The sequence below is a fragment of the Alexandromys fortis genome, unplaced genomic scaffold, assembly GCF_014885135.2.
Source record: "Alexandromys fortis isolate MF-2015 unplaced genomic scaffold, M_Fortis_MF-2015_v1.1 scaffold_185, whole genome shotgun sequence".
NCBI classification, from domain to species: Eukaryota; Metazoa; Chordata; class Mammalia; order Rodentia; family Cricetidae; genus Alexandromys; species Alexandromys fortis.
The window spans coordinates 1,175,570-1,190,641 of record NW_026068094.1 but is presented as its reverse complement, the minus strand read 5'-3'; the positions used below and the strand labels follow the sequence as shown (position 1 = coordinate 1,190,641).

At 45.8% G+C, this 15,072-nt stretch overlaps 1 protein-coding gene across 1 annotated transcript in view; it reads right to left on the bottom strand.

The window, feature by feature from the left end:
- Arhgap10 (Rho GTPase activating protein 10) overlaps positions 1–11,282 on the bottom strand; it is a 157,771-nt gene extending 146,489 nt beyond the window's left edge. The window contains exons 1-2 of the mRNA XM_050123185.1: positions 11,106–11,282; positions 8,436–8,507 (exon numbers count right to left, since the gene is read on the bottom strand). Of these exons, the coding sequence (XP_049979142.1) occupies positions 8,436–8,507; positions 11,106–11,282 (249 nt within the window). The remainder of the gene's footprint in view (positions 1–8,435; positions 8,508–11,105) is intronic.
- Positions 11,283–15,072: the final 3,790 nt, after the last annotated feature.

Sequence of the window (15,072 nt, the reverse complement as noted above, 5' to 3'; positions counted from 1 at the left end):
TGGAAATGTTTTGCTGTGACTCATCTGTGGAGAACCCATGGTCCATGGGTTGTAAAGGACAAAGCAAGAAACAGGTGGCTTTCCTTTAGCATCTTGAACTTGTCGCTCCTATGATGAAGCAGAAACAGTCTTTATGCCCTAAGTAGTTTTTCTCAGTGTACAGCATTTCTGTAAGTACAAGGTGCTGAGTCCAGTCACAGCTGGTTAGCATCTTTTGTTTCCCCTATGCTTCTCAACTATTTTAACAGCAGGAAATACAGCCCAAGCCACATCACTGCCTTCTCGTCATCCCCCACTGAGAAAGCTGACAGGATGGAGAGTGTATCAGGGCGTGGGTGGGTCCTGTCCACAGCGTGTTGCGGACCTGCAGGACAGTCATACCACTCTCTCAGGACCCGTCTCTCCACTTAGACAGCAAGGGCAGGCCTGCCTCTGCCTTTACCACAGCGCGTCCACTGTGCACAACTCCATCATAAGGAGTAACCTCTTTTGTATACTGATACAAAGTTGAGACTATTTTTGTTAGAAGATACTCTTTATGTACATTTCTAATTTTGTTCAAGGTATAGCACCTGTGCAAATCATTTAGCTAGATAGACATTTCTAGCCCCTGAAAGTTATTATTACCCCAACTAATTAAGATAATAAGAAAACGCAGGTTAGCAATTAGTCACCTATTACAACTGAACTTGAAGTTGTATTAGGTATGTTCTCAAGGTCAAACAGATATATTAGACAGGTCATCTCTAAACACGTAAGAGATCTACAGAATATGGTATTTAAGATGTTTTAATAACACAGGTTCTTTTCTTTTTAATGGCAGTGAGACAGGTTTGCTACTGGCAGCAACAATCTACCGCAGAGAAGATGATGGGCATCAAAGAAACTCCACGTGGAGTTTACTTTCTCTGTGGCAAAGGTTAGCCCCTGGTAAAAAGTGCTCTTGCCTCAACTGCTGACAGTCTACTGTACAAACTGGATAAGCAGGATACAAAAGAAAGGACTGCCAAACTCTGCCAAGACAAGATAGGACAGCCCTTTAGAATATCCTGTTTCACAGAAAAGTCTGTCAGATATGCTAGGCCTATAGGCCAAATATGGGTTCCAGGGGAAACCTGAGTGACTGTCCAGGCAACCAGCTGTTTGTCAGTTCACATTTTTTTGGAAGTCACTTGCTTGAACTTCCTGCTTAGTTGGGTAATATTATTCCCATCTTGGGTCTCCGAGGGAGTTAAGAACTTCACAGTTATAGTTTTCCTTGTTACCAGATTCAGAAAAAAAAACTCACTTAAGAGGTGTAAAGTGTGTAAGGTTGAGAGACATATAAGATATGCAAGTTAGAATAGCAAGTGAATTAGTTACAACTTTTGGAATCACCAAAATAGGATAAATATGGAGTATTTTCTCTGAATTTATGGATTATTAATAGACTAGACACTGTTGATGTATTCATTGCCTGTATATATGGTATATAACTATTGTACTTACTGTATATAATTTTATGTTAGTTATAGCCTTTTTTAATTTTTAGACAAAAAAAAGGGGGAAGGTGGTAATATCTTGTTTGAACAAATGAAGCTGCCTGAAGACGAAGACTCAGAAAAGTTTTACTTGCTTATATGATTCCATCCAAATCACAGAACTGGATTCAGCAGCCAAAACCCCCAGCACACACACTCAGCAACAGTGGGTATGTGAACTAACGTGGAGGTAAAGCTGGGATGAAAGAATATGGCAGAACAAAGCTTTCTTAACTGTCTTATCTGGGAACCTCTGAACCACTCAGGCTGGCAGCGTGCCTTGCCCTGCCCAGGCGCTGCCGCTACTCAGGACTCTCCAAGAGAGAACCAGTGACTTCTCCCTGCGTTCATTCTGCATGCGGCTGTAGCACACTTGTTCCTTTGTGCTCACTTCATTTCTAGAGCTAAAATTATCCGAGCCTTAAGGACTGCAGCCAGGAGCTGCAGATAGGACACAAATATACAAACGCGCAGCACAGTCCTGTAGTTCAAATGAACTGCAAGAAGCAACTGCCTCTTAGCAAGCAGACCTTCTGAACTCAGGAGAGTCTGGGTCAGTCGGTAGTACTGGGTCAGTTGGTAGGTATGACTGGCTGGGCTTTAGCAGGCCAGACAGTCCTCAAGGCTGGGCACTGGCCCTCCACAAAACTATCGCAACAGACCTGAGCTTGTCTCCCTGTGAGACACAAGCCAGCCACATATGTCAGCTCTTCTGTTAAACAGCTGAAAAAAGAAAATCTCAACATGTTTTTATAAAACTCACTAAGCCAAGTAAACAGTTTACAGATTAAATATGGCTCACAAGATAACCTGTCATAAAATTGAACATGTAAAAAAAAGTAAAGATATGACTTAAAATAGTAGTGAGGGAAAAAATAAGAAAATTATATTTCTACAATATAAATGTAGAAATAGAAGAGGAAATTCATGAACCTAAGACACACAACTCAAATTAGCAGAACTCTTAAATGTTATTAAAAAGTAAATTATAGCCAGGCAATGGTAGTGTACACCTTATTCCCAGCACTCAGGAGGCAGAGGCAGGTGGATCTCTGTGAGTTCGAGGCCAGCCTGGTCTACAGAACGAGTTGCAAGACAGGCAGGGCTACACAGAGAAACCCTGTCTCAGAAAAAATAAAAAAGTAAAATATGTACAAAGGTGCCCTGCAGAAAGCATACCATTGTAAAAATGCACTATTTAACTAGTGGGATTAGTGCAACTGTTTATCTGAGAAACAGAACCCCACCCATGTCAAAATCTATTCCAGATGCGCTGAGTCACGAGTTATAAATGAAGCTATAATAAAGAGATTGCCATCAGATCTCAAAGTAAAACAAAGATCATCTAAGCAAAACAAGTAGCAGAAGCCCAAGGAGATTCTCTAGATTTCAAAACTCTGTACAATCCTCCAGCTGAAGGGGTACACACTGTACAATCCTCCACCTGAAGGGGTACACACTGTACAATCCTCCACCTGAAGGGGTACACACTGTACAATCCTCCACCTGAAGGGGTACACACTGTACAATCCTCCAGATGAAGGGGTACACACTGTACAATCCTCCAGCTGAAGGGGTACACACTGTACAATCCTCCAGATGAAGGGGTACACAACACAAGGGAAACAGCAGCCAGTGTTGGAAAGAAATAAAAATTCTCACTTCATTTTATCACTTTACATTTCCATGAAAAAGGAAAAAAAAATCACAAAAATATGAACGTATTTGTAAACTGTAGCATGGTTTTGCTGTGGAAAAGGGAAGATTTTTTCTATCATTACACTTACTTTACCATGGCCATCTTTGTGTAGTTATCTGCATTTTACAACTTTTCTTGGAAAACAAAAAGGTTTTCCTTTGCAGCCATAAGCATGAAATAATGTTCAACATCTGAGTAGTCTGGAGAATTTAACGCCTCTTCTCTTTTTATCTGAATGAGGAAGAGAACTAACACTCTGCACAGGAACCAAGGCCCCGAAGACAGCAGCAGTTACTAAGGCTCTCAACATCCTTCACAGGGCCCGACCCTCACTAGGAAGTCCTGCTGGCTCTGTCCCCAAGTTCTGTGCTCCACCAGGATGCTACTGCCTGGTCAGACCCATTTCCAGGAAGCACGCCCCTCCCCACACTGAAGTGTGTGTGTGTGTGTGTGTGAACCTACTGCCCAGTCACACCCATTTCCAGGAGGCATTCCTCTCCCCACTCTGAGGGGTGTGTGTGCGCGCGTGCATGCATGTGAACCTACTTCTAAGTCACGCCCATTTCCAGGAAGCACTTCCCTCCCCACACTGAGGTGTGTGTGTGTGTGAGTGTGTGTGTGTGTGTGTGTGTGAACCTACTGCCCAGTCAGACCCATTTCCAGGAAGCACTCCCCTCCCCCACTCTGAGGTGTGTTTGTGTGTTTGTGTGTGCATGTGTGTGTGTGTATATGTGAACCTAGTTCCTGGTAACAATCATTTCCAGGAAGCACTCCCCTCCCCACACTGAAGTGTGTGTGTGTGTGTTTGTGTGTGTGTGCATGTGAACCTACTACCGGGTCACACCCATTTCGAGGAAGCACTCCCCTCCCCACTCTGAGGGGTGTGCATGTGTGTGTGTGTACCTGCTTCCTAGTCACACCCATTTCCAGGAAGCACTCCCTCCCCACTGAGGGGGGCACTGCCCTTAACTCCTGCCCTGTGTTCAACATGGCATCCCAATGAGCTACCCAGCCCAATTACAATCCTCCTTCAACTGCCTCTGCTTTAGCCTTTCTAAAGAGAAGAGAATTCAGCTTTTCCTCCCACACAGTCCAATGCTTGGCTCCTCATCCAGCATGAACAAGGCAGCATCTGAGGACAAGTGAACAAGTCAGATGGTATTGCAGGGCACCAACACTGGCCAGAGCCACACACAACACGTAAACACTTGCTGTAGATCACCTAACTCGTGCCACAGCTGGGCAATCACAGTCAAGGGAGAGCAAGCCCCAAGCAGGGTGACAACATGACGGCAAACACACATCAGGCCCCAAACTGACATCTGTGGTACTTCAGCATCCTCTAATTCTCTAAACCACCCTCGGAGACAGACCGGGAAACTGAGGGATAGGACGCAGTTCACTCGGGCACTGGAAGAATTCTGATGGCACAAAGCGGTCTCCCGATAGGGCTGACCCTGTTCAGAGCCAGTGGGGGTAGCTCCCAGACCTCGGCTCAGCACAGCCCACTTTCCACAGCTCATCCCCACCGACCCCCCACTTCTTACTCTGCCACAGACTGGCGTGTGACATGTGACATGTCCCACATGTGAGAGGCACAGGTATGTGCTCCATAACTAAAGGGAAAGTACCAGGATTAAATCAAAGCAACACTTCGCTTTACCAAACTTCTTGACATAAGCTGCTCGGGAAGGCTCGGTTCTGCTCATGTCCTGCCATTGTTTACAAAGTCCGGGCCAGTCGGCTGTTATTAAGACTACTCATTAGACATACTCTAGGAAAGAAATGGTTTTAAAATGTGACTCCAAGCTAGGTCCTGGGCTGAAGGGAGAAGTCATGATGTATTTTAAAAAGACATTTGTTTCAAGTACTGTGTTGAAATGTTTGGGTCTACTGGGTAATATCAAACTCTGTTCTGAGGTCATCTGAAAATCTGTCACGACAGTTTAGTGGCATCTGTGTAACACTTACACATGGCTGCTATGTTCTAGACCCAGGCTCGCACTATCACCTGGCTGGTAAGGGGCCTGAGAAAGCGATTCAGATTCTCCCGCTGGGACCTGCACATTTTACTCAATGTGCTTTTGCCCCAAATGAGCAAAGCTTTAACGGGGCTGGGAGACACTGCAAAATAAGTGCCAACATCATGCAGAAAAAAGGAAAGAGGATGAGAATGAGCTAAGAAATGAAGTAAGCTTTGACGTAAACTCCCAACAGTACTGCGGCACAGCCCAAAGCACCAGCCCACAAGGTCCTGATTCCAGCAGGCACAGAAGGAAACACAGAAGAATCTTCAAAACAGAAACAAGCCCAAACCCAGCAGACATGACTCAAGGCAGGCACATCAAAACAGAACAAGATCATCAGGAGTACCTTGGAGGGTTTTAAAAGCCCAATTTACAAAAACCACGGAGCAACTTAGATTACACTTCCACCACAGTCAGACTTATAATTAGGCTTCTGGAAACTAGAGGATGCAGGCACAGAGGGAATCAAGAGCGCCACAGAAAAGCCAACGGGGTGAAATCAACACATGGGAAAAAGAGCCAGGAGAGAAAGGCCAAAGCTGACGCTGGTATCTGAAAACTCTGAAGTGGTCAGCTTGTAAATGTGCTGATTTTATCTCCACGTGAAAACTGTTGGGTGGTGATGGCCAAAAAGACTTCCAACTAAGAGGCGAAAGTCTTTTTAAAGTCCCGTGTGAGCACACTAATCAAAGGAACACAAGTTTGTGCTTTGTCAAAACAGGGCCGGGTGTCCAATAGCAGACACACAGACAGAGGGACACACGTGCACACGCTCAGGGACACACACGAGCACACTGGCACACACGCACGCACATGTGCAAGTATCTAAACTCCAAGTTCTTCTTTGGTAATTACAGAATTATTATTAACCAGATAAGCTCTTTCCTAGACACCTTCTACAGTAAGGCAAGGTGGAGGACTCTAGAGGTTAGAGAAGGTTAGCAGTCTTTGAAAGACTTAACAAGGTAATGCAAGAGGAGCCACCTCTCTATTACCACGGTAGAGAGGCAGCTGATGGAGGTGGGTCTTGTATCTTATCTGTTGCTTTCATTAGTTAATAATAAAGAAACTGCCTCGGCCCTCATAGGACAGAAAATTAGGTAGGCGGAGTAGACAGAAGAGAATTCTGAGAAAAAGAAGCTGAGTAAGGGAGTCGCCATGATTCTCCCGCTCCAGACAGACACAGATTAAGATCCTCCCTGGTAAGCCAGCTCGTGGGCTACACAGAATATTAGAAATGGGTTAGAACAATATGTAAGAGCTAGCCAATAAGAAACTGAAACTAGCCGGGCCAGGCAGTGTTTGAAAGAATACAGTTTCCGTGTAATTATTTCTGGGCATAAGCTAGCCACGCGGGCGGCCGTGTGCCAGGACGCAGCCCCGCCGCTCCTACTGCAACAGGCAGCAATTTCTACTTACTATGTTTCTCCAGGGACATCAACAGACAAGACAGCAACTCCACATACTATGCACCAAAAATGTAGCTAAATCCTCCAAAACCTGCTGCAGGAAACACGGGGAAATTGCAGAGACGAGGGCCTTCTGGACAGCATTTGGTCACTACGAGCCTGAGTCACACACTACATGCAGTAATCTTCCCTTTAAGGGGCCATTTATTTTGCAAATTACTTTTCTGAACAAACAACATCGAACATGAAGGAAACCTGGCACCAGGAAAGGTAATGAGAAAAGATTCTGCTAATGGTCAACAGGAGAAAGATGTTCAAAACCTAGAGAACTAAGTGGACAATGAAAACATAAAGCTGTTTATTAGCTAATCACTCACACCCTAAGGCAATATAGTTCTTCCCCCCCCCCACCTTCTGACTGAAGCATGAAATGAATGCTGTCTCACGAAGTGCCTGCCTATGAAACAGAAGCATGATCAAGCTTCCCAAGAGAAGACACATCGGAGAAAAACCAAACCAAAGGACACCAGGCCCTTCGCACCACAGATAAGGCAAGGATGTGTCCTTGAGCAGAAAGGGGCGTCCAATCACCTGCTGCTGCAGCTCACCTGCCAGGAGAAGGGACGGGGCACCCTTACAGACACCACTACCCTCAACTTACAGTGTCTCTGTCAAGTATGGGGGGACCAAAGAGAAATAGCAACTAATCCAACAAACTGCTTCAAAGGAGGAATACTGGATGGAGCGGGTCGGGTCCAGCTGTGCTAGTGGGCACAAAATCCATTTGTACCAAAGAATTCTGACATTTTTTCTATGCAAAGTGACAAACACGAAAGTTCCCTTCCGGGTTGGAGGGATAACTCAGCCATTAAAGGCTAGGCTCACATCAAAAAAAAAAAAAAAGAGAGAGAGAGAGAGAGAAAGTTCTCTTCCCTACTTAAAATGTATGACTCGCTTCTAGAACAAGAACGGTCAACAACACACAAAATGGTACTTCTCCTCCCTCACATTAAAAAAGAAAAAGAAAGAGAGTGGTAGAAATTATTTCTCTGGGTTAACTTCAAGGCTGAGATCACAAACTTTAGAAGTTGCTAAACATATTCAGGTCCCACTGTGGTAAAGCGGCTTGATGTATGATTCCAGGAAGTCTTGGCTACATCCCAAACCCTTGAATGAGAGGCTGTAGGTCACTATGACAATAAATACTTACACATAATAGAAGCTCAATCGATTTCTGCTAGAGTCAAGTAAATCACATCCCAATAACAATGACTCTCCCTGGTTTCCACGGCATCATGTGGGAACAGAGCCCCTAATCAATGCCTAGGCACAGTCAGAATCCTCACACACACCCCTGCGACTGTCGCGGGCACACACATACACACACACGAGTGTGACTGCCACGGAGACACACACACAAACACACACACCTGTGACTGCCACGGACACACACACGCGACTGCTGTGGGCACAGACAAACACCTGTGACTGCTGTGGGCAAACACACACACACACCTGCCACTACCGGGGAGCTCTGCCTGAGAGATTTAAGCCCCCTGCAAAGTTTGGTCAAAGATTACTAGGTATTTTACTACCCATGCAGGTATTTTGTTTTATTTTCAGTTCCACCTCCCCGAAGGGGAAAAGTGCATTGAAAACATAAACAACAGATGGTCTATCCCAGCATGCCCTTCACTCTGCCAAATGTGAATACAGACAGCAGCAACAGCAAAGGCGCCAGCATGCTCTGTTTACAAGTGTGCTCAAAGTAGACACAAACCTTTACCGCTCCGAGTTGTTCTTTTCGGAATTTTTCCAAGGGTTTAATCAGGGTTTCGGTGACACTTAATGCCTAGAGAACAAGAGTAATAACAAAAGAACACAGAGTTAGGGAAACATACTATTTCATCTGCCTCTTGCCCTCCACCCAGAAGTAAAATGAACAACATAGTTAACTGTTTTTCCTCATCCTGCCATATAACTAAAGGTGCTGTATAACACATGAAAGAGCTACACGTCTGGAACTGTCTTCAGGGAAGAGAGCTGAAGCAGCTGGCAGAGAAATGCAACTCAGCCCACAGCTCTCCATGAACAGCATGCAGGCTAGCAGCCAAACAAGGGCTCCGGGACCCCGCTGCAGAACACTTCCGTTTGAGATCACCTCCTCCTCAGAAATCTAAAATTCAATTCCATTCCTGCACTGCTAATCAGCCCACATTAAGGAAAGGACTCAAAACTGTGCATATTCTTCTAAATACAAAGAGTCTGCTCCGTGACTGACAATTCCTCACCCTCGTGAGAGCGGAAGGTACATTCATTTTCAAGCAACAGGACAAAATCATGGAGATTCAAGCCAAAGTGAGACCAAGTGCTTGGCCTCGGGGAGGGTCCAGATGACAGGGCACACGCACTCTGACCTCCGTCTCACACACGTCTTACACCTACACACTTGGACTTTTTATTCACGACCACAAAATGCTGAAAATGCAAATAAAAGGATTGTTTACCTAAGGAAAGCGTACTTGGTAGCAGTATATGCTAATTATCAGTGGCTTTCTCAAAGCCCAACCCTAAGATCTGGAAGTATTCCGAGGACAAATGGAGCACTACACAAGAATACGTCATCTGCCTTTCACAAAGTTCCTCAAAAAAAAAAAGGAAGGAAGGAAAAGAAAAAAAAATCAAGCTTAAACTAAAGGGGAAGACGGTGAATTCTTAAAGGGAACAATCAGGCGTCAAACGCAGTTAGCTACGCGTCCTGGCCTTGGGAGTCTTACTTTCACCAAGGGCTCCTCTGCACTCACTCACTAAAGTCCTTCTAAAGTTAACACTCATAATACAAGGTAAATATAAAACATGTAAATGTCTCTTCAAACACAAGGACGCCTGAAAGCTACCCGCCCACTTGAAAAGTTTGCTGCTGAGCTGCAGAAGCGCTAGAGTACACAGACCCAAAGGAACAGAACAGTTTGCACAAAGAGAATGGGCCCAGCTTCCAAAGGCACTCAGTTTAAGTACTTTGAATGCTAACTTCAAATGTCCCACATTTAGCCCCATGTGACGGGAAACAGTGACAAGCTAGACAGCACCACACTGAAGGGAGCAGACACACAAACAGGCATGAGGAGGGAATCCGAGCCACCCAACAAGGTCTGGGGTGGCCCATGTGTATCTCAGGAAGCAGGTGATCCAATTCACAGACAATTTCCATGAGTTAGATACTTGGGCCTGCAAAGGTACCTGCCACCAAGTCTAACAACCAGTTTGATCCCGAAGATGCACATGGTAGGTGAGAATTCACTCCCCAAATTGTTCTCTGACCTCTACACATGCACAGTGGTCTCTGTGTGCCCCTCCAACACAATATGACACTTGTGTCATTTTCAAAACTCCTCTCTCCAGATCTCGCCTATTGCTGCTGCAGAACACACCCATACATAATACACACATCCTCTGCAGAGGCTGACATGCTCGAGAATTATTCTGGCAAAGCATGCCAGTGTAACAGAGGCTGGCAAGTAGCTATGGTCACAAAAGAGGGATACAGGAATTAACAACCCCAGAGGATCCTGCAGTCAAAGTACCAAATGGGCACTGACCCATCCAAGACATCTTACCAGAGCCTGTAGCTCAGGAAAGTTTCTTGTGTGAGCACCTGGGCTGTGATATGTATACAAGAATAAGAAGCCCGAGCCCTCAGGAAATCTGCTCATTAGTAGGGAGGAGCAAGTGCAAATTCTAGTGGTGCTTTCCCGTGGAGAAGAGAGGGCCGAGTGTGGCAGGACTTCATGACGAGGGGGAATGTGCTCAGTCTGAGCTTCTTCAGAGCGATGATACTACGTGCTGAAAGATGAGAAGAAATCAGGAACATGAGGAGCAACGGGAGCCAGTAGAGGGACGGGATACAGCAAAAAGAAACATTGCCTATGCCAGCAAATGTCAGAGGGGAAGTGTGGCTGGAGGGAAGAGAAAGAACGGAGGGACGGCAGAGGACAGCGCATGCTGCAGTCACGACGCCTGGCGATGGATGCCACTGGACGATCTCAAGCTCCTTTTAACGATCCACCTCTTCCAAGCAAAGGACTTGGAGGTGGGGAAAGTGGAAGGGGAAACTCTTCCCAGGAGGTTTCCCCCAGGAGGCAAGACACGATGTGGTTCACACAAATGTAGACACAAAGAAACAGGCAGATCTGAGACACATCTGCAAGCTAAGTGCACTAAGTGTGGAAAAAACTGAAATATCTATAACTGCTCCCACGTTTTATGCAAACAGCTACCTAAGAGCACTGTTACAGAGGTGCTAAGAGGGGGTGTGGCTGGAAGACAGCAGGCCACTGTGAGGTCACTAGTATTCAGCCCCTTCTCTTCTGGGCTTCTGCTCGACATAAATTGAGCAGCTCTACTCCACCTAACCACAGCACAGAAGCAAAGGAGCCGAGCAATCACGAACCAGACCTGTGAAAGTGTGAGCCAGAATAAGCTGTGGTGGAGAAATGAAGGAGGAGGCGTGGCTGTGTGAGCGGATGTATCTGTTAAATGTGGGCTCAAACGTCTGTGACTTTGAATCTTCTCGTTTATCTTCTGTGACCATGAGCAGCTGCCAGCCTATGTTATGCCAGCACGTCATGGGAGCTGACTTCTCTCCTGGGATGCCAACCTCTGCAGAAAATATATAATCTATAGGGTCGTTCAAATACAGTCATAGAATAGATCCAGACACAAGAGCTGGAAGCAGAACACGTATCATATAAGTACTTCTTAATTTTATAGGACACTGTGTAAACTCAGTCACCTTAGCAATATGTATGGAAAAAGCCAGACAGCAGGTGATGCTAACTGAAAGGTGTGAGCTTCTTGGGGACAGTCATTCTTCAGAGGGAAGAAGAGCACAGAGAAAAAAGTATAGGATTTTTCCTGGGGTGTTTTGTTTTTAAAGACAGAACCAGTGCATAAGAGAAGAGAGCATGGGCAAATGTCCATGTAAAGAGCCTAGAAAAGAGGCTGAAAGGCGACACAGAACATGGCAAGACAGAGAATGTCGACGCTGCATAGAAGCTGCCCTCTCCTGAGACTTGAGATCTTTCCTTCTGTTCTAACAAGAGCCAACATCTCTATGCCTGTAGATGTCATGAAAAAGCTGAGGGAACCAGATGGTTATTTTCTCTGAGGTATAAGAGAAAGGCATTTACAGAGAGTTCAGGCCTGAGAAGAATTTAAAGACATAGCAGAAAAGAAGTAGGGAGGGGGAGGAAGGGAGAGGGGAAGAAGAGACTTCAAATGAGGATCACTGCCTATGGAAACAGGAACAGCCTGCACAGGGCTAAAGTCCCCCTGAAGAAGTGAGCATGAGTTTCCATCTGCCTTACTGTGGGATTTCTCTCTCATGGTGGAGAGAGGGGATGAGAGCTGAGGTTCATCCCAGACGCAGCATTTTCTAGAGGTACCAATGCAACAGCATCTCAAACTGTGGGATCTGGAATGCTGCTGAGCTGAGCTGCAGAAATCTCCAAGTCACAGAGGAGCAAATCCCTCAGTGAGGCCGAGTGGCACAGACCCAAGCCTGGAACAGATACCAGGTGCTCTCCAGGCAAAGGTAAGGCTCAGGAAGGTCCTCCATGTGGAAAGAGAAAGCAGCAGCTCAATGCCGATAGCAGAAATGAAGGCAAGGACGCTGGAGACACCCAATGCATCTGTTAACATCAAAACACTGCCGAGGGAACGCACAAAGAGTGGAAAAGACATCTATAACATGGGTATGTGACAACCTCCTAAAATCCCTTACACTGCAGCAAACAGTCCCTCCAAAAGAGGAGACCAAAAAGCTAGCTCAAGAGTAATTTCAAGTCATGGAATTTTCCTTCATTTAGAGAACTGATCTGATACAGACTAAAGGGGAAGGCTGGAAAGAGTGTGAGGGCCTCTTCTTGCTAGAAGTCAATAAACAAACTCCCTAAGCAGAGGAGGATGGTGACAGACAGCAGTGTACACAAATTTAGGTTTCTGTGGTTTTTGCTTTGTTTTGGTTTTTAAACTAAAAATGGTTTGTAAACAAGCTTAAACTCCACTGTTCTGTTGTCGGTCCCTGGAAAGTCCAGTTTGTAACTCTACAACAGAGCCTAAACTATTTTTCCTTAAGAACAAAGAAAGGTCAGACACTAACCATTTCCGCAAGGTACTTCTGGTTACAGAACAAGGGCTGTTTTCTTCTCTCTCTCAAAATAGACTGGAGGCTCCATGGAATCGCATGCTCTTTATAATTTCACAGAAATATAATGTTGTTGCTATTCCATCCTCCCCAGAGACAAATGAATCCTCCTGATGCCAAACACAGTCCAATCTCCCCAGAGACAAATGAGTCCTCCTAATGCCAAACACAGTCCATCCTCCCCAGAGACAAATGAGTCCTCCTAATGCCAAACACAGTCCATCCTCCCCAGAGACAAATGAGTCCTCCTACTGCCAAACACTCTCCATCCTCCCCAGAGACAAATGGGTCCTCCTAATGCCAAACACAGTCCATCCTCCCCAGAGACAAATGAGTCCTCCTAATGCCAAGCACTGTCCATCCTCCCCAGAGACAAATGAGTCCCCCTAATGCCAAACAGTCCATCCTCCCCAGAGACAAATGGGTCCTCCTACTGCCAAACACTACCCGCCCCCCAGCCAAGTGAGTACTAAATCTCCAACCCACTTACCCTGTGGCTTCCAAGGTGAAGTGCAATGATGAGACAAATTCAAAACCAATTGAATTAACGGTAGTGAGAAAGTCTTCCACGTGTTAAAAACAAGACGAACGAGCAAATACAGAATGTGATTTTACAAGCATACAGGATGATGTAATCATTCTAGTAGGAAGAAGTCCCAGAATTCCTTCATTTCTGAGTCTTGGGAAGGGTTTTAGATGGCCTTAGAAACAAAAGGCAACTACATGAACAAAAAAAACATCTCAATGACTCAGCGGCCCTTGTGCTGCAGCAGGAGACAGCCCGTCTCTTCTGTAGAAAGCCAGGCGACAACCTACAGCCGTGAGACCTCAGTATAGCACTAGAGCACAAAATAAGCCATGTACATAGCCATACACAGAGTCACCTGTGTTCCCAGCCAACCGCAGACAAGAGCAGAAGGCAAGGTGGCTCTGCCTCTGGACCAGACTGGCGGCCGCCTAAACAGTCACTTTATCGTCCTGTACTCTTTACAGACGTCTCCCACATTTGCTGCTGAGACAGAATGCTGGCTGGAAGCACCACCGTTTAATAGCTCTCTCATTAAAAGAGGGATTCAAACACAACGCCTTCATAGGTGAGAGTGCTACTGGACTCTGATGCCGAAAGGCAGATGCTCAAATGTACGGGAAATCTCAACGATCTGTATGAATTCCGTGATGGGCGTTAAGGGCTGACATGTGCCCAAACGTGACCCATCAGATGGTGAAGGAACAAACCAGTTATACACATGGTGCTCAACTCGGCAGTTAACGTCTAAGAAGCCATCTCAACAGGACAGCGAAGCATTTCCTAGAGATGTTCCTAATTTGAATGCTAACGAGGATCCAGCCTGTGAGATGTCTCAGTGGGGAAAGGCAGCTGCTGCTCAAGCCTGACAGCCTAACCCCCCAGATCCCATTTAAACGTCAGTGGAGAGAACTACGGGCAGTGTTTAATGGCAACAGGAGGAAGAGGACATTTAGCAAGACCCAAAGACTGTCTTTATATATTTAAATGATAGTATAAGAGAAAGGGGAGAAAACAGATTTTGTTTGCTCAAAGTGTGCGAAGCAAAATATATGGGTAGACCACAGAGCAGCAGGGTTTGGTTTCACTATTGTGAGGAATTTATTAAGAGCTATAGTGACCCAGGCTGCCTTCCAAGGTAGAGATGACTAACTATGTCTATATAAACACGAGGTGCTAGCAACTGAATGTCCAGGCGTGTCTGTCACAGGGTCCTTCTCCACAGAAAGTTAGCCCATGAAACCTGAGGTCCTTATTTATCCTTAATCCTGGGATTCTAGATGAGTTGGGGAAAGGCAAAACACAAGCTGTATTTTCACTTTATTTTGCAGGATTAAGACTCAGGGACTCAGAGACTCCACAAGTGCTGGAATAAATCTGCTGACCTGTCCTGTCACCTGGGCATCCTATCCCCCCACTTCCAATCCCACCCCCTTAACAACTCCTCCCCCACTTCCCCTGCCAAGGCAAGCAGATAAGGCTGTTACATAGAGAAACTCTGTCTCAAAATGATGATGATGAGGAGGAGGAGGAGGAGGAGGAGGAGGAGGAGGAGGAGGAGGAGGAGGAGGAGGAGGAGGAGGAGGAAGAGGTAGTAGTGGTAGTAGTTAGTGGTAAGAGTTAGCAGTAGTAGATGGCTGTGGACATAGCTCCATGACCGAGCAACTGCCAGGCAAAATTAACTCT